A 24,855-nucleotide genomic window follows, 5' to 3' on the forward strand; every position below is an offset into this window, starting at 1 on the left:
TTGCTGTGGACCAGGACCTGACACACTGCACCTACCAGAATCTCCTGAAGCTAAGAGAGCATACCCTGAACTTGCTCATCCTGCCTCAATCCCCCGAAGTGGGTCTCACAGCATCTGGGTGATCAGATAAGCTAAGGCTTTCCATTCTGCAGCCTTGACACTGGTGTTGAACTGACCTCAAGTTGCATCAGTGCTGAGGGATACTGGCAATGCCAATTTCTGGTACTCATCTAAACCTTCGAACAATTGCTTGCATATTGAGCCGCTCAATGCTGCATCGTGCCCTCACTGAGCCAGTCATCTGCTAGGCTCAAATCAACCGATGCCAGAACCCAACACGAACTGCTGGAGAGTCACTTGCTGAATCTAACCAGGAGTTACACCATGATTCGATCTCGAACCTCCGCTTCGCAGAACCGCACATCGGAGCCCCAGGATCAGCATTTCAACAACTGTCAGGAACCGCTAGAGCCTCACTCATCAACCCTTACCACAGGTTACACCTGTCTCGACCCAGGCACGACCTCGAAGAGATCCTGGTGAGCGCGCCGACCTGCATTGCCAAAAGCCGCCTTTGAGCCACAAAGCTACCGCATTGGAGCCTGCTCGACTCCCGCTTGCCGCTTGGACACACGTGATCCACTGTGCCCGAACAGAGCTTGACCGCTTCCACCATTTCCCCAAGCTGAGGTCCGATGCCATTGAACCACCTAAGAACTGAAACGAGCTACCGTTGACCAATAACTTACCCCTTGGTTCATTTGAGCACTATAGACTGGTTAGGTCACTTTTGCACCTTTTTTCACCGAAGAAGCATCCTTTTATGAACAGTAGGATTTTCACTTATCGTACACCCCTTATACATTACCCAGAGTGTTGCACTGTGCTATCCTTGCTTATTCATGGCTCTTTAGTGAGGGTTGGGTTTATGTGTAGTGTGTTTCTGTTTAGTTATTTTGCAGCTGGTGTGTTTTATTAAAGTAGGTCTATTTTTGTAGAACCTTGATTGGCCATTCTCTTTAATTTTGACTGTAATGCTTTGCTGTTTCGGTTGCTACTGAATTACATTCACACCCCTCTTAAGAGCATAGCCTTACCTCGGCACATGTTACCACAAAAGGCAAAGGGGGTATATCTCTTAGCTGTCCCTGTTTTACCTTTATGATTGTGTTGGCTCTTGGTTTGTAGCAGTGTGAGGTCTGAGTGGGCATTTTAGCCTTTACTCATCCTTGTACGTCTGCAGGGCAGAATCCAATTTGTCACATTAATACATTAGAATGATATCTGAAGTGAGGGTATGAAAGCACCATAGAATGAAATAACTAAAATGTGGCAACAAATGAAATCAAACCGTGGCATACAAGATGAATGCACACTCAAAAGCTAAGCATTGACCGAAATAAACAGATTTGATACAATTTGCAGCTCGTTAGGTAAGGCAATCCAGATCTGAGCTACTTGGACAAAAAGCGTGCTCCATTGGCTGAACTTAAATTGAATAGGGGAATCTAAAGGTAAACCTACGATGATGAAGGGAGAGTCAGTCCTGCATGGTCGGGCCTTTCCACACACAAAGGGTTGAGTTAATCATGCAACCTTATGAGAAATCTTGGACTGGCTTCCGGAACTAATGTAGCTTGTTCTCTCTTCAGTGCTACTTGTGAAAAAAAAAGCTCTAGCTGACTAGCTCTCATCTCCTGGTAATATTCTGTTCGAAAAACCAGATGCAGTAGTTGATAGAGCTCACGGCAGAAATAACCTAGGCACCCATACTGAACTGAGAGTGAAGAATAATGCTCAGGGATTTCACGTGAAGCAAGACAGGAAAGATAGTAGAGTCAGCAGACAGCTGAAGTAAGACAGATCTTCGGCAATTCATTTGTGTGGCGATAATAGGCAATTCAGTTATCTCACTCTTAAGCCTAACCAGTTTGTTTGCACCTACCTACCCATTGGTGAAATGAAAGATAAGTTTGCTGTTGGAACCCCAGATTGTATCTAGAAGGTCCTTGTTTCTAACCCACCAATGCTGACACATTTCAGAAGATTTGACCAAAAAGGCATACTTTTAAAAACCTTTAGCATATAATATTCTCGCCACAAAATGTTCTCAAGTGAGCATGCAGAAAAGCCCATTACAGTTATCTATTTATTAGAGATGTGTGAGGCCCAAGAAAAGAAAGTTTGTTACCCCTGTTTCTCAATTGGGCCCGGTGTGGCCCAATCCTCCCTCCCTAGCCCTCTCACGCGACCCGATTGGCTGGGGAACCCCATCCAAACAAATACGAAGTGCACGGCGTCCCTGCCGGCACCATTCCAGCCCTCCATGCGGTTCAGGTGAGTTGTGCTGCACACGGGAGCCAAGGGGCCTCCAAATCCCATGATGTGCTTTTATTTTATTTTAAATGCACATTCAGCGCACCTGGCGCTGTAGGCCTTTACTCCCCATGCTTCCTCCCAAGCCCAATCCTGCCTCCCTATCCCACCCACACGACCCGATTGGCTGGGGAACCCCATCCAAACAAATACGAAGTGCACGGCGTCCCTGCCGGCACCATTCCAGCCCTCCATGCGGTTCAGGTGAGTTGTGCTGCACACGGGAGCCAAGGGGCCTCCAAATCCCATAATGTGCTTTTATTTTATTTTAAATGCACATTCAGCGCACCTGGCGCTGTAGGCCTTTACTCCCCATGCTTCCTCACAAGCCCAATCCTGCCTCGCTAGCCCTTCCACGCGACCCGATTGGCCCCTCGCCCCATTTTAAGAACCCTCCCAGGGCAGCCCTCTGCCTGGCAGCCCCAGCGTCTAAGGGCCCCAAGGCAAAGGGCCGCTCCAACTAAGGCGGCTCCAGAAAGTGTCTGCAGGTGTCCGCAGAGGAAGCAAAGGAAGACAGCAACCAATAGACACCAACAAAACTGTAAGTATGGCTCGGGTAGGAGGTAGAGCAATCACTCTACTCCAGAAAGCCCTCGCCACTCTATCCTGCCTCTCCATAACGTTAACTGCGATAGAATTACAACACGCATATTTAAAGAGATTAATGACCACCTACATAAAACATTCTTGGCTGCACTATAAATGTTGCACTGCACTACGCACTAACCTACTGCTATGTTATGTTACGTGGCATTTACATAGCGCTTTATATACCATTGGTAGGTCCGCTAAGCCAATGTTAACTGACCTATAGATAACGGTCAAGACTTGCCTATATCACCTTAGGCAGGTGCAATAATCATTCGCCTGCGCATTATCTAGACGAGATTGTGAATGTTAGCATGTGCACACACAGAAGGCATTCTTAATGTTAGCATGCGCCAAATCTAGATGGAATTGTGAATGTTAGCATGTGCCACACTTAGAATTGACAACATTAGCCTCCGCCGTATCTAGATAGGATTGTGAATGTTAGCATGTGCACACACAGAAGAAATTCTTGATCTTAGCCTGCGCCACATCTAGATGAAACTGTGAATGTTAGCATGTGCACACACAGAAGGAATTTTTGATCTTGGCATGCGCCCCAGCTAGATGGAATTTGTGAACGTTAGCATGTGTCACATTTAGAATTGACAAAATTAGCCTGCGCCGTATCTAGATAGGATTGTGAATGTTAGCATGTGCACACATAGAAGAAATTCTCTCAACTTTAATTTGTGCGACATCTAGACAGAAATGGGTTTTTCTTTGCATATACCACACTCAGATAGAATTCTTAAGTTTAGTCTGCGCAACTTCTAGATAGAAATGTGATTCAATGATTGACATGCGATTCACCGAACCTGGACCACCCAGCGCACAATCATGAATCAATAACCAACTCACTAACAATCTCAACCCTCTGCATACACTTCTCAAACTCTAAACAAACACAACCACAACTCTATAGCACAACAAACCGCACAAACTTCACTACACTGCAACAACAAAACAAAACACACATAGACTTGCACAACAGTACACGACGGCTACCAAACGGAAAGCACCCCAAGCCCAGTCAACGGACCCACCGGGCTGAGGCCGCCAACAGCACATCACGGCTTTCTTGCACTTTTCCAACCTATTCCCGCTAACTCTCCCTCCCTCCCCTCTTTTTTTCAGAGCCGCCAGAGCGCCAGGGGACCACTCCGGTGGTGATAGTGCGCTGTACAAATATCCTTTAACATAACATTAACAATTAGCAGCCACCTCTCCAAATGTAAAAAAAAATACTTTTTTGTAAGATTTAAAGTATTACAGTTAAATATAAAATCATCTGCATGCCTTCAATGCCACAATCAATTTTAAGATGCCACGTCATAGAGGACATTGTCTAAATTAACTATTAATCATGTATGCCTGCCAATTACATTATCGCAGGCCATTCTAGCCTTTCCACTTACAAGTCAGGTAGACGTCAGGATAGATGTCGTCAGAGACAGATATGACTCAGTGTTAATGTTAATGTTAATGTTAAAGGTCATTTGTACCACGCACTATCACCACCGGAGTGGTCCCCTGGCGCTCTGGCGGCTCTGAAAGAGGGGGGGGATGGTGGGTTAGTGGGTGGAGGCTGGAAAAGTGCAAGATTGCAGTGATGTGCTGTTGGCAGCCTCAGCCCGGTGGTTCCGTCGGCTGGGCCTGGGGTGTATGCGGCCGGTAGTCGTCGTGTGCTGATGTGCGAGTGTATGTGTTTTTTTGTTTTGTTGTTGCAGTGTAGTGAAGTTCGTGCGGTTTGCTGCGCTAGAGGTTTGTGGTTGTGTTTGGTTTGGAGTGTGAGAGGTGTATGCAGAGAAGGAAATTGTTAATGGTATTCGTTAGTCATCTCTATCCTGGACTGAAACCGGTTGGGCTCGTGTAATCTTACCCGACGGGATGCTTGTACACCCTGAGCCTCAGGAGGTACGTGCCCGATTTTCCATTCGAGGCCGTTTGAGGATCTAGCTGTCCCCTCCGCCCGCTCCCTTAATAACCTTGCATGCTCCTCCCCCCTCCACATGACTAGCGCCGCTGCTTTTGTCCATACACCCGGTTGTGTGGTGATTGGTGGTATCTTGTCTGTTCCACAGCCTCGTGGGACCTAGTTGTGGCTGTGAGGGCGGTGGGGGATGGTAAGGGTTGGCTGGAGTAGTTGTATCCGTTTCTCCGGGTCTCGCGGGTGGACCCCTGTGTCCAGCGTCAGCCCTGCTGGTGCCCAGGGTACTTCTGTCGGTTCTAGCGGTTTGTCACTGTCCTTTTTTGATGATTCGTTTGTCTTATTGTTGTTTCGGTTTTAGTCTCCGGTGTTGAAGAGGTAGGTTTTTAGTAATTTTCTGAATTTAAGGTGGTCTTTGGTGTTCCTTATCAATTTTGGGATGTTGTTTCAGGTTTTCGCGGCTAAGTGGTAGAAAGCGGTGCCTCCGAGTTTCTTCTTGATGTAAGGTTTTTGTTCTAGTCGGATTTCGTTGGTTGACCTGAGTGGTCTCGTTGGCTTGTAGATTGTTATTTTTTTTTGTAGGAATTCGGCTCCTTGTCCGCTGATTGCCCTGTGCGTTATGCACATTGTTTTGAAGATGATACGCTGTTTTACTGGGAGCCAGTGTAGTGTTTTTAGGGCCGGGGTGATGTGGTCTCTTCTGGATAGTTTGAGGAGTAGTCTGGCTGCAGTGTTTTGGATCCGTTGTAGCTTCTTCAGTAGGTATTCCGGTATACCGAGGTAGAGGCTGTTTGCATAGTCGATACTTGACATGATGAGGCCGAGGATGGTGAGTGTTTTGTGTGTGAAGGAGAGGAAAGGTAGTATTTTTCTTGCCGTGTGGAGGAGGAAGAAGCATTTCTTGACTGTTGCGTTTATTTGCAGTTCTAAGGTTAGGGTGTTGTCCATCAGGACTCCCAGATTTTTTACTACCTTAGATGGTGATGGTATAGATCCCATTTCTGTTGGCCACGGGATGGCGGTTTCCTTCTCTTGGTCTTTGGATATGATCATGATTTCTGTTTTTCCTGGGTTGATTTTCAGGTTGTTGGCATTCATCCAGTTGAAGACTTCTTTTAGACAGTCGGTTAGGTTTGAATGATCGGCTTGGGTGTCTTCGATCTTGTAGATGATTTGAGTGTCGTCTGCATAGTTGTAGCATTTGATGTTGCGTTTCTTGAAGATTCTGATTACAGGGGTTTGGTAGATGTTGAAGTACAATGGAGATAGTGAGGATCCTTGTGGTACTCCACAGTCGTTGACTCGTGGGGTGGATTTGAAGGGTTTGATCCAGACGGTTTCAGTTCTGTCTGCTAGGAATGATTTAGTCCAGCGTAGCGCTGTGTCTGTTATGCCTATGTCTTCTAGTCTTTTGGTTAGGGTGTCATGGCTAACTGTGTCGAAGGCTGCTGAGAGGTCGAGCAGGATAAGGGCAGATGTTGTGTTGGAGTCTGCGTTTGTTTTTAGGTCATCCCAGATGGATAGTAGTGCTGTTTCTGTACCTCTTGTGGGTCTGAAGCCGACTTGAGCTTGGTCTAGCAGGTGGTGTTCTTCAACGTATTCTTCGGTTAGTTTGTATACGTAGGTTTCGAGGAGTTTGGCTGGGTAGGGGATTTTGGAGATTGGTCTGTAGTTGGAGAGGTCATCTACGTCCCTGCTTGTTGTTTTTCAGAAGTGGTTTGATGTAAGCCGATTTGAAGATCCTTGGTACTGTCCCTGTTGCCAGTGATAGATTTAGAAGGTTTCTGAAGTATTCTGCTGGTGTTCCTTGTCCGAGGATTGATTTGTAGATGTCCGGGGGGCAGGGATCCATCGGTGAGCCCGCTTTCTTGCTGTGTTTTATTAGCATTGCGAATGCCTCTGCTGATATTTGAGGGTAGTTATTGAGTTTGTGCTGCGGTTCTGATTTGGGTTCGTTTGGTTGTAAGTCGCTGCTGGTTGGTCTCTGTTGGATGGTTTGTCGGATGTCATTGATCTTCTTTTTGAAGTGGTCTGCAAGGTGGTTGCATAGTTTCTCCGAGGGGGTTGGGGTGTTGTCACAGCCTGGTGGGTTTCTCATTTCTTTAATGATACGGAACATTTCTTTTTGTGTGTTGGTGGCATTTGTGATTCTGTCATCATAATGCTTTCTCTTTGCCTTTTGAATTTCCTTCTTGTATGCGCGAATGTGCTTCTGGAACATTGTTTTTTTGTCTGGATTGTAATCTTTCCTCCATTCAGTTTCCATCTTTTTGTTTTCCTTTTTCATGGTGCTTAGTAGTGGGGTAAACCATTTTGCCATTGCTCTTTTTTTTGATGGTGTGAATGGTTTTTCTGGGGCCATCTTGTCGATTGTATCTGCAATCCATTTGTGTAGTATCTCCGCTTTCCCGTCTAGGTCAGCTAGGTCTAGTTCTGTCACAAAATATTAAGCCTGACAACTTAAATGTTATGAAGCAACTAAACAAAGGCCATAAATAGCATGATTGTATTTCTGATACAAATGCGGACTGAAAGGTGTCTCATAAATCTACAGTTTGAAACTTTTAAAAAAACAATACGAAATGTGTATGTTGTTCTACACTAGCACAAGTAAAAAGTCAAAAAGCATTTCCTAATCAAAATATACAAGATGGGTGGGTTTATGAAAATCTATTTTAGGCAATTGAATGGAACATATGGTGCCTAGGTGCAAGGACATATTTTGGTATATTTTCATAACAGTACATGTCCAATTTTATTTTCTGAAAAGGGGCCGGGAGGATAGCTCTGGGGCAACGTGCTTATCTTGAAAACAAGACAACGCAGTGCCACGCTTAGAGGTATTGAACGTGTTATACAAAATTAATTAGTTATTTTAGGTTGTAATGAAAAGTGTGAATTATTACTACACTCAAAAAAACAATGTCTCCATTATTAGTAAATACTTTTCTTTATAGTAATATTGGCACTACACCATTTAATGAAATTAAAAAATGATCCTCAACATCACTGGAATTAAACAAACTGTACCTGGAACTGATATATCAAAAATTAGAAAAACATTTGTGGTTGAATACATCCCTCAATAAATGGCTGCAGGGTGTGTGGTGTGTAGATTGTCATAGGATGTGTATCTTTTCCACTGAATGTTACAATTAGTGGCGGAGTGCCGTTTTTCTAGTGTACAGTATTAGCGATCATGCTTCACGTCCAAAAGGATGCTACCAATACCACATTCTTGAGCCTCAAAAAAGATGACATACTAACTTTGTTGAACATTTTGGAGAGATATCTACATTTGGTTGAACAGCCACATTTTTCAAAAAAGGAGGGGTTTCCACATAGTATACTTATACACTTGTTGATTCTAGTTCAAACATATTTGAAAACAGCTTCAGGAACCTGTATTGGCGATTTTCATATAGAATGTATTTTCTTCCATAGACAAACATAGGCAGGATTTGCCAGCAATCCGCTTAAGTCGCCTTTAGATCAGATTTGAAATACGATTTTTATTTTCCTTTTTTTAACCATCATTAAAAATGTTCTTAATGTACCCCTTGTGTCTTGATTCAAATACACAAATTATGTAATTTGACCCCAAGAGTCCAAAGAGGTCAACAACCGTTGCTAATTCAGTAATTTAGATCTTGTTTCCAAGGAATTGATGAAAGTAATACAAATGTAACCTACAATTATTTTATTATATCTTTCAGGTAAAACGAGGACAAAAGAAAAATATCGGGTTGTCTACACAGACCACCAGAGGCTGGAACTAGAAAAAGAATTTCATTACAATAGATACATTACAATAACCAGGAAAGCACAACTTGCAGCCAATCTGAGGCTCTCGGAAAGACAGGTACATGAATCCCTCATATGGGTATATCACAAAATGTTGTATTATGTAACAATCTTTATACACATTTCCTTTTGAAATACTGCCTTATAATGTGTTTAACAGCTTGGTTTGTCCTGAATAATGCCCACAGAAATAAACACAAATATGTCAAAACATGTCGACATCCCTTGAGTGGAGACATAAATAAAAGCATACTATTTTCACCAACTTGTTATAATGTTGGGCATTTTTAAGTTAGCTGTACCGTGCCCATGTATACTTATCCCAGATGTTCCATGTGCTGCACCACTGTTTATTCTTGCGAGCCTAACTATATATATTCATTTTTTAATAAGAATAAAAGCAAGTTTTGTTCATCATGGCTGAATCAACAATCTTATTTCTAGTACACCGTGGAAAGGATTTTCCTGTAATATTTTGTTTTTTACATAACTAGTGTAATGAAAAAGTCTCACAACAACACGTACACAAAAACATTTTGCAATGTCGGGCTCAAAAATAAAAGTTCTGTGAATTAATGCTAGCATGGACCTAACCTAGTCCAACTAGTTGCAGTTCTAAGTAACGGCTCTGTATTTTCACTGCAGGCACATGATATGATATGGCTTTTGTAACGCGCCTATACACAAGTGTTTCAAGGCGCGACGAAGCAGGGAGGGTGGAACAAAGGGAAGACAGACAACGATCCTACTAGGCCAAGTGTCATTCAGATTGCGCAAGTGCATGGGTGGAGGGAAGGGAAAAGTGCAAGGGGACAGGGAGGGGGGAAAGTGCAGTACATGGAAGTAGAATAACAACTAAATAATAGGGCCAGCGAGTGGCAAGTGCAAGGTAAGTGCAGACAAGTGCTGGGAAAGCGGGCTGTAGGGATACAGAGACAGTCCCGCACTGCAGGGGTTGCCAGGGAGGCAGTGCAAGTGGAGAGTGGCTGGGCCAGGACCGAGATCGGTGAGAGTGGTCAGTTGCAGATTCAGTGCAGTTTCAGTCAAGAATTTAACAGGGGAGAGGGGGAGAGAAAGCAGAAGCAAAGAGGAAGGTTTTGAGGTGCTTCCGGAACCGGAGATGGTTCTCCTCAAGTTTCAGGGAGGCAGGAAGGCTGTTCCAGAGGGAGGCCCCTGCGGAGGAGAGAGATCTACCCCCAACTCGTTGCTTGGAGAAGCGGCTGACCCTGAGGGAGTTGGAGACGGATGAGCAAAGAGCTCGAGAAGGAAGATATTTAGTAAGAGAGAGTTGAAGGTATTTAGGCCCCAGGCCCCATAAGGCCTTGTGGACAATGCAGAGGGTTTTGAACTTAATCCTCGTAGCCACTGGGAGCCAGTGTAGAGATTTCAGACCTGGAGAGATATGGTCCCTGGGCTTGAGGCCAAGGACAAGTCTCGCAGTCTTGTTCTGGATAAGTTGCAGAGGGCGGAGAGTAGAGGCAGGCAGATTTAGATAGAGGCTGTTACAGTAGTCCAGCTTCGAGAGAACCAGGGCTCGGGAGACAGTGAGCTTCTGGGGGAAGGAGAGGAAAGGAAGAATACCTCTGAGGAGGTGCAGCTGGTAGTGTGACTTCTTAGAGACGTCAGATATGTGAGGAGAGAAGGAGAGTGTGGAGTCGAAGATGACCCCAAGGTTTTTTGCCTTCCAGGTAGGAGCAGGAAGAGGGCCAAGAGAGGCCGTCCAGAGAGCTGCAGGGAAGGAGGGAGTGGGACGATGAGTAGAATCTCAGTCTTACTGGCATTTAGGCAGAGGTCACTTACGGCACACCATTCCTGGATAGCAGACAGACAGTCAGAGATGAGGGAAGGAGAGGAGGAGGCCGAGGGTAGCCTGAAAATGAGCTGGGTGTCATCCGCATTGCACTGAAAGTTGGGGCAGAGAGCGGCGATGCAGTGGGCAAGGAGTGCCAGATACTGGTTGAATAGCCAGGGAGAGAGGTTAGATCCCTGGGGGACACCACAGGTAGAGAAAAAGATGTCAGAGAGGAAGGACCCCAGTTGGACCTGGGAGGATCGATTGGAGAGGAAAGAGGTCGGCCACGGCAGAGCGTGACCAGTTATACCCAGGTTATCACAGAGACGGTTGAGCAGGATGGTATGGTTGACAGTATCAAAAGCAGAAGAGAGATCGAGCAAAATGAGAACACATGGAGTGTTGGAGTCAAGGTTCGAGAGCAGGTCCTCACGGATGTTCAGGAGAGCAGTTTCCGTGCTTCTGGCAGCTCTGAAGCCAGACTGATGGTCATGAAGACTACAAACAGATTCAGCATGGAGATTAAGCTGGGAGATAGCCAGTTTCTCCAGAAGCTTGCACAGGAAGGGAGTGATGGAGATTGGGCGATAGTTAGCCGGGCAGGAGGGGTCGGAAGAGGGTTTCTTAAGAAGAGGGTGCACACAGGAGTGCTTAAGGGGGGATGGGAAGACTCCATAGGCGAAGGAGTGATTGCAAAAGTCAGCCAGGCCAGGAACCAGGGAGTCAATGTGGTCCTTGGTAGGACCACATTGGATCCCTCAATCTAGTTATTCAGCCTCACTCACATTGATGTAAGCCGGAAGACCTGCAGATCTCTTACTCCTTCAGAGCAAGGGGAGGAAATGATAACACTGTTTGCTCCTTTAGACATATGCTGAGGGGTAAGCCCAATCTACATGGTCCTTGTGTGGTGGGCAAGGCAAGGTCAACAGAACAACGAATCACTTACAGTAAATCACAGAAGGCCACCTAATCCAAACAACTGAGGGAAGAAGCATAACTCTCTCAGTTCCTTTAAAAGAAAGGAGGACTCGTTTTTTGGGATGCGCATTATCATAAATATAGTCAAGCACAGTAGGTCCAAGAATCAAATGAGTTAGAACACACAACAGGACTGTTAGAAGAGAAGCTCTGATTGGCTTGCTACTGGCTTTGCCATGGTTATGGAAATGTTGGAGACTAACATGTGGACCACTTGAACTTGTCTGAAATGGAGTCCTCTTCGTCTAATCTCTGACCCATGTCCGAACCGGCTGCATTTAGCAGGCAGTTAGAGTTGAGCTTCACTTGTTAGAAAACGGAACAGTCATCCGAGCTTCGGCAGAATTTGTCGACTAAGTCTGACATAAAACATTGATTCATAAGCGAGATGACAAAGGACATGTGTTCTGAATTCCCCAGTCTATAAGATCCATAGTCGGCTGGCCAAAGTGGTTAGTTTAAGTATTCCACACTTGTGCAACTATAAAGATGGCACACGACAAAACAAAATAACTACTTTCGCTTACAGAAGCATGAAAAGTGGGGAAGATTGCTTTCAGGTCTAATTATATGAAGAAACATGTCTAGTAAACTGGAGACTCTGTGTCACCAAGATACCACTATTGCACAAGCTTAAAGACATTCCGTTCAGTTATTAGTTTCAGCAGGCTCCACACCAATGCTTATCAGTGCAGAATCACTGCCTATGTTCATGAGCTACATTCTCCCCTTATTTGGACATTGCTAATCACCCCAGTGTCATCTTAAACTCACAAGCCAATTGTATAATTAAATGTAGGTGGCACTGAACCACTTGACCTCCATCTACAACACAATGGCATTGAGACTGAAGTACTCTTGCTAAGCACCAGAGAATGTATACACTCACCGACTTGCTGTCACCCCTACACTTCATCAATCAGAGTCTGTCTTTCTCTAAGTTGGTACCGCCACCAAAAGTGTCTTCCCCTAAATGTGGGCACCCTACATAGCTCAATCTACCACAGAGGGGGTTTGCAACCTACTAAATGCCAACTTAAACCTCACACACACTCTCTGTGACAGCCTTCTACATTTCTAGCTATACACACAGACACTAAATTATAACTGGTCCAACAAAACATTGGGGGTCATTCTGAGTTGGGCAGTAAGGGATACCGGGCACCGTTAAGGAGACTGGTACCAGTAATCCCTTACTGCCCAATTCTGAGGTCCCTTAGCGGGAACCTTAAAGGATGTGTGGTCTGACCACACGTCCTTTACGGGTCCCACTAAGGGACCAGGTGCGGGCCCGTTATTAGTGCCTTCCCCATTCCCATTGAGCCCTATAGGGGCTCAATGGGAAGTGGGAATGGTTGGTTCCATGTCCCCATTGAACCAGACTGGTGCCGGACCCGGTATTGGGCCATGGTTGCCTCCAATCTCAGAATGAGGGCCATTGTCTTGTAAAAGCTATGCTAAGACCATTGCATTCTCTGCAAAATGGCCAGGAGACCCATTTGAACCACGAGTGCCAGAGCAAGAAAACCCATGTGCGGTTGTAAAGAGAGTGGGATGCTCCCAGAGGCCATAGCATACATGGTCACCAGATCTGTGCCAATAAAGGCATGTATGAAGCTGACAAAGAAGGCAGAGCTGATGAAAGCAAGAGGAAATACAAGCACGAATGTGACTGAGGCAAGAAAGGTCCTTGTTACTTCTAAACACGAGATTTCATACAGCGGTGTGTGGGGGATATGTTTGGAGGGCAAAAGTGGAGGGCTGGGAGCCAGGACACAGAAGTCCGGATCAAGTAGGACAAACACTGTTCAGATTAAGATAAACAGATACAGTTGTGAGAAACATGCTCAGTGTCTCTACATGGAAGGAAGCCCAGCCTAAAAGGGTGAAGCAAAGAACGTTTCCATGAAGTAATGAAGATGGGAAGTAACAAGGGCTTCGAGAATGTTGGTAGGTGCTGGGAGATTAGTTGGTAATTTGATGGTCAAAAGGTATAAAGAGAATTTTATTTTAAATTGGACTCATGCCTGTAGAAAGACACATTTCGGTTGTGAAGAAGAGATGAAGCAATAACAGTAGAGGCAAGATAAAGAATCTTGATGGGGCAGGGATCAAGAGGACATCGATATTCTGTGTGATAACTGAAGGTTGAGGTCATCAAGTTTAAGAGGAGTAAAGGAAAGGAGAAGAGTAGAAGGGGTAGGGGAAGGCCACAGTATAGCCAGAATATGGGTTGGAGAAGCGAAGGGAAAGCTTTCACGAATGCCAAGGGTTTGATTATTAAAGAAAGAATATAAACTTTGCAGGCGCCAAGGGGAGGAGGGATGGCTAAGACAAGGGCAGGAATGTACAGAAGTTTTTAAATTACAGAAAAGATTTTCTGATGCAACTGAGAGTAATGAATTCTCCAAAACTCACCAACATAGGGGAATTATGAAGAGACTTCCAGATTAGGTTGTAATGCATGCGTCCTGTAATGCATGTGCCCTGGTGGCCACTCTCTGTATTTGTATGAACAATGATGTTGACCAGGATGACCATACTAAATTTTATAAGTGGGAGGAATTAGTTAAATCTTTCAGGACCAAGATACCATACACTCCTTTTCATCTCTTTTCCATTGTAAAATATCATAAATAAAGGAACTGTTGGCCCCTACGTGTCACAAGGGCAAGCTGAACAGCTTACAGGAGCAGCAGTTTCTTAAAAGTTCTGGCAAGGCTCCCTTCTTCGCTTGGTGGGATACCGAGATTGGGGAGGGAGGGGTATATAGTTTGTAACATTTTTAAACTATCGTCAGATTTAGGGGTCTTCGGTAACCAGGGTTGGATTTTACAAAATTGTAAAGGTAGCAAGAGCCCGGGACGGATGACATGTTCCACCAGAGATCAATCAGAGCTAGTTAGACCTTCACTGGAGGACAGACCAGCAAACAGTATCCACGCCTATGAATGCTCGAATTAAACATTGCATGGGAACACAGTGTGGGAATCCCATCCAGACAGGAACCATTTACGATTAGAAGACACAAAATTGTTGTGTCGTTGTACAGACAAAAAGCTACAGAAGGTAGCAACGTTCTGTACAGCAAACTTTGTTATTGGGAAAATAGTTGTCATGAGAAATTACAACATATTGAGGATTGCTGTCTAGTGACATACTCCACGCTACCCCGCAATTTAAGTGGGTCAAATTGTCAACAGTGAAGAAGGCTATTTTCCCCTGAAGAATTTCCTGATATTTAGACCATTTATTTAGGAATGAAACATGTTGGATTTTAATTTTTAACCTACTGGGTAGGAGTGTGTTAGTATCAATTAGTTGTTTGTGAGAGGTTGTGCAGAACACCAGATAACAATAAGCACAACTAGTTTTAGTTTTGTAGTCTTGTATATGTATTTCCAGTGTTATATATGTATTGTAGCCCTTCCCACGTATTGCGTATTGCTGTTTGTTTAACCGTATACATTAGTTGCTTTAGTTATTTTCTTGATTGCATAAGTAATTGCTGTATGTTTTAGGAAGCACATGTCACTTTATGGATTGCGCTTTGTACTTACCCAGAATCTTTGAGTACGTTTTTAGGTGAGACTGAGAATGTTAATAAATTGAGTTTAGAATTTATATCTCAAATTAGGGTAATTCTATCCTTTATACTTCTAAAGCATTGCAATTTTCCTGCATCACGAATACTTATCCATACACACATGCTCAAGGTCTAAGTGGAGTTGTGCAAAGTGACTTTGCACTGCCAACAAACACCCTGATTCACAGAGCGCTGCAACGTGTACTTTGCACTGCAGAAGTACTCTACGCACTGCCCAATTAGCATGGTGCAGAGTACTTTTGCTGTGCAAAGTGACTTTTCTCTGCAAAAATACACTTTTCACTGCTCTGTGAATCAGGAACTTTGTTGGCTGTGCAAATTCACTTTGCACTGCGCTAAAGGTTCCATGAATTAGATCCATATTCTCCTACTTCCTCGGGCAGAAGCACTGTTGTGGAAGGGTTGTGCTCTTCACTAATGATACTGGTCTGGCAGCTGACATAGAGGCCTGACTAGAGCTCGTAATACAGGGCACAGAGCCCTGTCTTACTAAGAAGAGCCAAGCTTTCTTTTAAGTCCACTTTTAAAAAATATAGTATCTTGCCTACAAAATCAGGGATTTGTTCGGTACACCGTTTAAATAATGCCAAAAAAAATACACAATAAGGAAAGCATTAAAAATAATGTTCAGTAAAAACATAGAATGCAGTGTTAACCTTGTGTTCTATTTCGAAAAAGAAGCGCCATCTGAATGAAGTGATCAGCGCCGTTTTAAATGTCATACTTCAGAATTTACCATTTGACAAATAAAGTGTAAGATTGTAAATCGCAGGCAGTCTACAAAGCAAATGCGCCTGTTCACTTTGCTTAAGACAGGTGAAAGAGAAATGCACAACGTGTAACTTTAAAATAAAAGTGTCAGGAAACTGAGCAATGTCCCGTGGTAAATATGTACAAAACTGGCTACTGTTCTAAGGGAAAGGGTTTCTGCTACTGTTTACAGTGCGACTATATTATTTAATAATGAGTTGCTTATGGAACAACTTTACAGTGCTTAGGTTATGTAGAGGTCACGCCTTGTTTTAACATGTCTGTTTTAAATAGGCATTTCCCTTTGTAAAAACAACTTGCAATGCGTAATATTTATGCGTCTTTTTAATATCAAAGATTTAAAACTATTTTTATTTGCTTCATTTCAAATGTGCTCCAAAAAGAGATTATGTGCTCTCCAAAACTTGAGAAAGAGCCAGGCCTTTTTGCTAATAATGGCCAGCCACTGTTGACACTTCCTGGTACGCAATTACATGTTCTGAATTCTGTTTACCAGGGAAAAGCTTTAATGTATGAAAACAGCGTTTGCCTTCAACTGAGGATCTATTAGCTTGTGTCCTGTCCCAACAGAATACGAACGGACTATTTAGTGGCAGTGTGAATGAAGTGTGTGCTTCTGACGAGTGCCATCATACTTTGACTGCGAGTCAAACACCAAGATATTGTAAGAACCAGACATATTTAACCCAAAAGTGACCCTTGATATCTAAAGAATGAAAATGTGAGCTTGTGGGGTTGGCTTAAACATATAATATATTTCGGAATACTTGAATATTTGCTAGCACTTGATGATTAAGTTGATTACGTTTATTTTAAGCTAATAGAGCCTTTTTTTTTAATTAAAAACTCACGACCATTTTCTATTTTAACAGATCAAGATCTGGTTCCAGAACCGAAGAGCGAAAGAAAGGAAAATATTTAAGAAGAAAATGATTCAGTATGGTGGGCTGGACTCTGTGCAGGGCGACCTGGCTTCTGCAAGCCCACTCCCAATTGCAGACTCCATGACTCACAATGGCATGACAAACTCTTTATATCCACCGCCAGCCATGAATGGATTACAGCATAATGGCAGTTTGCAGCAGGTCACAGTCTCCCCATAAACTTTAAAATCAGGTCAAAAACCAACATATGAAAGGCACATTCTAGGATGGTATCTATGAAACCACCTGGGCACAGAGCACTGCATCCCTAAAATAACAGGGACAATGGTCTGCAAAACAAGATATACTCTGTAAAGGCCTCAGGAGAGACCGGTTGGGCGATTTTGGTCTTTTTCATCCTGATTCAGTGGACGTGAAGATGAAGTTCATTTTTCCTTTAGCAGGATGTCTTCAAAATCCCCAACAATTGGGAGGCAGGCGTTTATAATTTGGAGTCAAAAATCTCGGGTCGAATAGTGATAAGAGGTTGGCTTCCTAACTCACTCGTATTTTCATGTCTAGTTTCTGGCTTCAACAGTTCCGGTTACATCTGGTTTCCTAAGTTTGCAAGAACAATGAGTACAACTATGGAGAGTGGAACATCACAGTCTAGCACATGTCTGGGTATCCCTATTTGAGACTTCAATGATTTATGTATTTCTTCGTAAATAGACTTTTGGCGGAAAATCAGGGACATTAACTGCCAGAGAATGCAAATATACAGTTAATGCTCAAGCTCAGGGCCAATCACCTAACAATGGGCCTATGTCACTGTATGTTCTAGAGGGTAGGAGCACACTTCAAAACGTGTTAAAGGAATTTAGCTGTTTGAATTGGATGTTGTGTAACAATTAGAGGCGTGCTTACAACTCTGTGGCACAGATTGAATCAATCACTGAGCAAGCACTAATTAACCAAAGTAGAGGTTTCTATATATTCAGTATAGTGACACATATCTGATAATGCTTTGTTGTAGAAGTGGGTTTCTCAAACCCGGGCATAGGCACCACTCACAGAGGGCATCAAGGTTGATGGTGTCACTAAATCAATCAGTTACAAGCCATAACTAACATGACAATGTTGAAAATTGGGGTAGCTAGGATACCACACAGTCAAACTTGGGTTCCAAAAGAATAATTGGGTTGAGTAAATGAAAGCATTCCTGTTGCAGCTGATAATATGCTGACTTATGATCCATACGGTGAAATAATATGTCAAAGTCAATTCAGCAAAAATGAGAGCCAGTAGAAAATGCACCTAAAACATTTTTTATAAAGTCACATCAAGATGGCACTGACTATTTGGGCTTCTCATCTATACAACACTCCTAACAGTCGCTGTATGACCATTGTGGTTTCCTTGAATGTAAGATGGTGTCCATTGTTAGCAGAATTTAAGATTGGCCTAGTATCCAAAGAAAACAGTTTTCCACAAAACTGAGGCTCTCTGTTCAGTACTCACCAAAATAATTTCTCAGTTATGAATGAAAGACCAGCTCCTCAAAAAGTGTTTCAGGAGCGGCAAAAAGATATGTTTCTCACCAAGAACTGACACATAATTTTAAGGCTTGAAGAAATATTGTGACTTTTGCTTTTCCCCAGTATTAGACCGAAGACATAATTTTGCACTAATGACAGATGGTCAATCTGTAAGGTTTCCCAAGTCAAGACTCAATTGGGTTGATTTTTGTTTTGAAAACAAAGGTTACAATGAAACCTTTACATGGACTGCAAATCTATACTAGACACATCATTTAAGGAAAAGGGACCAAGTTGTGAGTGTTTTCAGAATTATATGTATACATGATTGTATGTATCTTTATAAATATAAACTAATAAAAAGGAAGACTTAAGTTACAGAAATAATTTAAAACAAACATTTCTCGATAAAACTGAAAGAAGTCTTAGACGTGGCATTTTGACTTATGCAAATACAATGACAGATTCCCTCTCTCCATGCACTGAATCCTCTTATTGTGGAATAGGTTTGCAGCTGCTGCCTTGCAATTGTCTACCAATATATACCTCTACCAGTAAATTCCACCAAGAACAAAGAGCTCACTTAAAGCTTTAAAAAGATGAATAAAAATGTGATGAATGATACAAAATTTGAGGTAAGGTGTGAACAGTTTCCTCAATGTTTTAGATCATTGTATGTAAATATATTCTGTTGTTCTATCAAATTATATTATATTGATGATCAAATGTTATTAATAAAAATACTTTGTAGATAAACAATGATCTGTAGTTGTTAATGCGCTCCTACCCCAAGATATCTAAGCACAAAGGCCTAACAAGTTAAAAGTGGGATGATGACCCCTTCAATGATGTGCTAATTGTTTTCTATCACGGGTTAAAGTAAACCACAAACATACCTAAGGCAGCTGAAAGAATCTCACACAAATATCGAGATATTAAGTGTTTTGGAATCACACAACGTACACAGGCTCTTGTGTCTTATTTATTGACTGTTCCTGCCTGGTTTATCTGATATTTGCCCTAACAAGTCCCCATCTGAAGCCTTGTCAGAGTAGCGCAAATCGTTTGTGCCCAATAAGCAACCTTAAGCCCCTCAGTTTCAGCTTGCATACACCAATTACCCTCTGTTTTCCCAGTATCAAGACAAGTATGTTACTGGAGAAAAGTTACTTGAACAAACAACTTTTCAAATATATATTTTTTCACTTTGCTCCCCTATATAAATGTGGGGTTGTGAATATATTCGGTATGTGCAGGTTTGGATTTGGAAAATAATGTTTCAGAGATTATTCACTCTACTGTGAACACACAAGTGTGTAGTCTTCCAATGTACAAGTGTGTGCAACTTTCAATATACGTGTGTGGGTAGCTTTAAATACACATATGTGCAGCACTTCACTCAACATGTGTTTTTTACTTCCATCTATGAATATGCACAAAGCTTTTAATGTGCCTGTGTGTGCAATTTGCAGTCTCCATGTATTTCTGGGCTGGCGATGTAATCTTCTCCAGTAAAAATGTACAAAGTTAAAACACCCTTACCCTTTCACATTACACATCTGTCTGCTTATGCAGGTTCATAGATACGGGACTACAGGGGTTTAACACTTTGCAATATTTTGTAAGAGGAGGATGACAAATTCTGTGCTCATTTCAGTTTTTAGAAACATCATTAATGACAAGACTCACCTGGAATTTAAAACTTTACAGGTCCCTCAGGTTGTTTTTGTCCGCCAACCTAGTTGGTCCCGTATGCAGAGCTCGGAAGAGTTTTATATTGCTTAAGTTGTCCCCATGCCTTACGGTCGTCTAGTCTCCTGACAAACCTTCTCGACGACTGCTTTGTGGGTTTCCTGCCGCTAATGCATCTACAACTGCTCGACGACTGTCGACCACGTGGCCACGGCCCTCTGGCCAGGCCCTTACAGTAGGGAAAGTAGGGCCCTGGGTTTATTCCTCTCTGAGAATGTATTTCCTTCACCCCCCTCTTTCTCTTCTTGGTCTGGCTGTCACTACCCTCTGCTGTTGAGAGGACTCCCTTTTAATTCTGCCCGTCTTGCAACAGCAAGTTTCCTTGGAGGGACACCCATCGCTGATGCAATCAGTGTCTTCCTCGCGACCACGACGGGGCGCTCACGCAAGGCCTGTAAGCTCTTTCAACCGAAAACATTGAAAGACACGAGGACTAAACGGTGGGCGGCCTACACTATGCAGGCCGAAAGCCTTTCCCCCATTGGCGCTGTCTTTTCGGACAACGAGGAATCCATCAGCAACCTTGGCTCCGAATTGGAAGCCATAGACCTCTCAGCGGAGCCCTCAGGCTCCCAAATGCCCAGCCTGACAGACAGGCCACCGGCACTGTTATGGGGAAATCACACCACGGCGAACAGGGCACCCACGCACCACAAGCACACAACCCCTAAGGCTTCTTAGACAAGAGTCGTTGAAGAAACGTACAATGCCCACAGGGCTGCCAAATATTTTGATGGCGCCTTCCAAACCAAGTGGTTCGACGCCCTCCACGCGCATGCGACTGGGCATATCTCTAGAATGGGCGTTCACCCTAAAAAACACACTTTTGTTGACACAACGTCCAAGGGCGCACAAGTGCCTAAGGCCTCGGTGGAGTCAACGTTGAAAGCCTTGCGGTTATAATTCCGGTGGCCACAGAATACAAAGATGCCCCCTCACGTCCAGAGGATTATTCTGAGGGCCCCCCATCCTCTCTCTAAGGCCTTATTGGACGAGAGGTGAGATTGTTCCTGCTTCAGGAAGGCCATTATAAAGCCACTCTACTCTGCCCTATTACAGCTCTGATTTTACTGTGTGATTATGTTTAACTACTTGTGTATATTATTTACGCAGCACTCGTGGTTTTTATGTGACATTGCTACTTTTAAAGATTGTGTATTTGGATGCCGTAAAGAGCGGACAGTCTTCTTTCTGTCTCTCTAGGAGGCAGTCCTTGGCCTCGTTTCACTCGGCAGCAGGCATTAAATGTGCTGTGCCGGTCGCCCGCATAACAAGAGGTCAGGCTGTTCCTGCTTCAGGAAGGCTATTATAAAGCCACTCTACTCTGTCCTATTACAGCTATGAGTTTACTGTCTGATTATTTTTAACTACTTTGTGTTTATTATTTACGTTGCACTCACGGTTTTTATGTGACATTGCACTACTTTTAAGATTCTGTATTTTTTTAAAAAATGTTTTATTTTTATTTTTTTTGGACAAAGGATCAAACAAGTTACAGAATTTCTTTGCAAATGTACACATTTTTGTCTAAATAAAAAGAGAATAAAAGAAAAAGACAGAAAAAAAAACGTTTTCTCCTTTTTGCCAACCCTGCCACTTTTCAAGGCGTTTGTGCTTTTTGGTTTTATGTTTTCACATATCGCTTGAATGCACAATGTTGTGGTGGACTATTGTCCTGGGCTATACTAGTTAGATGATTATTTCACAGTTGGTTAACACCTGGATTGCTGCTGATGTCAACGCGGCATCGATGCCAGAAATAAGTCTGTCCCACAAAAGGTCTGAGATAATGTCCTCCTCTCTGCGCACAAAGTTCCTGAATAGTCTTGACCGGTGTATCCATGAGCCTTCACAGTCCATAAGTGAAATGCCTTAATGTGTGTTTGGCAGGGTTTATGCAAATCGAACACAGTTTTTTTGCCTTATCCCCTTGGTTTCGCTTTTCTAAAACTGCCCCGCAGTGGACCAAATTTAATCTCATTCTGAGGAATTTTGACCACAGCTTTCTGTTTGGAAATTTCATTAGAAAGCACGAAAGACACCTGAGTTCCTTTTCCCCCCTCAAGAACACACTTTGAACTGGATCTGATCTAACCTTCTCTATGGTTTCAATCCAGTCTGAAAGTTCCAGTTTTTTTTAAAATTTTGAGTGGGTTTAAGACCAAGGTTTCCTCATGAAGGTCTATTTTTATGAGTTCCTTTGTTACCTTTTCCCAAAGTGAGACCAAAAGAGATGATTTGCCCTGTAGCTTCTGAGAACTAAAGTCTCCATAAAGGGAGGTCTCTTTGCCCGTAATTATTTCTCGAAACAGGGAAATCAATTTCCAGTCTGCCATACACTTCAGCGACTTTAGGCCCAGCTCGAATCTCAGACTTCCTATAGATGTACAGCTTGGAAGTCCTAAGACCCTTTTCCACAGTCGACCTTCAAAACTTTCCCAGTTTGCTGACCAGAGACCTGGTTTAGCTTCCAGACCATAAAGTATCACTAGGACCACTTTTGCTAGGTAATATTTCACTAGCGGAAGGATGGAAAATTTACAGAATTTATAGTTCAGTTTGATCATTTGTGATGCAGCTTGTGTTACCTTATCCATAATCTCTGATTCTGCCTTGTAATGGGCTGGATGGGCGTGTATATTATAACCCAGATATTTTACGGTTTCTACAACTCTAATACATTCGCCCCCCCAGTTTCCAGTTCTTATATTTTGTTTTTGACAAGGGATGTTTAAAGATGAGGATGTTTGATATGGCAGGGTTGTCTGTTAGTTTGTTTATCCGAACATACTCATTTAGTCTCGCTAGCAGACATTGCAGACCAATTAGTGTTCTATCTAGAAGTACTATATCGTCTGCGTAAGCCAGCCAACAGATCTTTCTCCCATTTAAGGTAGGGCTGGCCAATGCAGCCGATTCTAGGAAAGGTCCCATGTCTGCCAAAAACAGATTGAAAAAGAGAGGCGCTCTGAGGCACCCTTATCCGGCCCCTCTCTTTACCTCTTAGTAAGATTGTGTATTTAGATGCCGTAAAGAGCGGACGGTCCTCTTTCTGTCTCTTTAGGAGGCGGTACTCGGCCTCATTTCACTCGGCAGCAGGCATTAAATGTGCCGTGCAGGTCGCCCGCATAACGAGAGGTTCAGTAAGGCCATTATAAAGCCACTCTACTCTGCCCTATTACAGTTCTGATTTTACTGTCTGATTATTTTTAACTACTTTGTGTTTATTATTTACGCCGCACATGCGTTTTTTATGTGACATTGCGCTCCTTTTAAAATTGTGTATTTGGACGCCGTAAAGAGCGGACAGTCCTCTTTCTGTCCCTCTAGGAGGCAGTCCTTGGCCTAATTTCACTCTGCAGCAGGCATTAAATGTGCCGTGCCGGTCGCCTGGGCAGCGGACAGGCGCAGCGGGCACACTTAAGGCAAGCCCGTCTGTGCCCGTCCGTGCCAAGGACGGGATGGATGGGTGCCTATACCATTTTAAGTTGCATCTGCTGTCGCTCGCCCCTACAGGTACTAAATTCTCGCCTGGTTGGAGCGACAACTCATTTGATGTTAGGGTAGCCCCGTCACAGCAGTTGTTGACTAATATGGCAAATGCTCCACCTCTCTCTCTGATGCTATTATATACCCGCTCCTAACCAGCACATGTGGATGAAATCTGCTTTCTTCTATCAGATCGCCGCCCGGAATTACTATGCCTGACAGAGACTTGACTTCAGGCTGGTTCGGCCCAAGCTCTTGTCCAGGCTATCCCCCCTGACTACCGCATTATCCATCTGGACTGACAGCCACCCCAGTATGGGGGTGGGATCGCAGTAATCTACAGTTCAGAGATTACCGTCACCCAGCTTAGCTCCCACCATTTTTTGGCCATGGAAGTCCTACTTTTTAAATGTGTTATTTCTCCTGTGGTCATATGTTATTTTTTGCTTATATATCGTCCCCCTCGTCCTCCGGGGAACTTTCCAGAACTTTTCACAGACCTTTTGGCAGACCTCCAAGTACAATATATGCACCTGGTGGTACCTGGGGACTTTAATCTGAAATTCAACCTCTCTAGGTCTCCGAGCCTGAATCTCTTCTTTGACAGTCTGTTAGACCTTGAATTACATCAAAATGTATTAGGCCCTACGGACAAGTTAGGCAACACGTTGGATCTGATTTTTGCAAAAGAAACTTTTCTGACTTTGCAGTCAGTTGAACCTGTATTGTGGACTGGGCATTTTTTTTGGTGACCTGTGTGTGTGAAACAGCAGCAGTGCAACTTAAGATTCCTGCGGGTAGAGTCTGGCAGCGCTAATGGCACACTGCAGATACTCAAAGCATGCTTTCCGCGATCACTGCTAAGTGCAGGCTGGCTCCAGTTGCCTCCCTCTCTCAAGCACTGCTTGAGCCAGCAGACGCAGTGTCCCCGCTACGTCTCATTCAACCTCGTAGACTGCCATCCGAGCCTTAGTTCTCAGATTCTTTGAAAGCTGCGCAGCTTAAATTGATTCAGGCAGAGCGCAAATGGCGCAAGGCCTATGATCCTATTTTTAAAGTACAATATAAGGCCTGCTCAGTTGCCTATGCGGTAGCCATTAAAGCAGGTAATACACTGTATCTCTTTCGTCCTCAGCTAACCGGATTCCTAATGTTATACCCACACAAGAACTGTGTGATGCCCTTTCTCAATATTCTATCACAAAGAACACAACCATTTGTGTTAATATTTCCACTGTGATGAAAATTTCCTCTACTAGTGAAAACAATCCTACTCAAATTGTGGACCATGGTGATCCGACGATGTGGTCCTCCTTTCCCCAATTTTCCGTAGAGATGGTATTGGCTGCCATCCAAAAAAGTCG

The 24,855-nt window shown here is 43.5% G+C and overlaps 1 protein-coding gene across 1 annotated transcript in view; it reads left to right on the forward strand.

The window, feature by feature from the left end:
• LOC138480804 (homeobox protein CDX-1-like) overlaps nt 1-17,084 on the forward strand; it is a 41,219-nt gene extending 24,135 nt beyond the window's left edge. Inside the window, exons 2-3 of the mRNA XM_069612550.1 lie at nt 8,611-8,756; nt 16,722-17,084. Coding sequence (XP_069468651.1) covers nt 8,611-8,756; nt 16,722-16,952 — 377 coding nt within the window. The 3' untranslated portion in view covers nt 16,953-17,084. The remainder of the gene's footprint in view (nt 1-8,610; nt 8,757-16,721) is intronic.
• The last annotated feature ends 7,771 nt before the right edge of the window (nt 17,085-24,855 follow it).

This window comes from Ambystoma mexicanum, chromosome 5p (assembly GCF_040938575.1).
Source record: "Ambystoma mexicanum isolate Mex_15411 chromosome 5p, UKY_AmexF1_1, whole genome shotgun sequence".
Taxonomy (NCBI): domain Eukaryota; kingdom Metazoa; phylum Chordata; class Amphibia; order Caudata; family Ambystomatidae; genus Ambystoma; species Ambystoma mexicanum.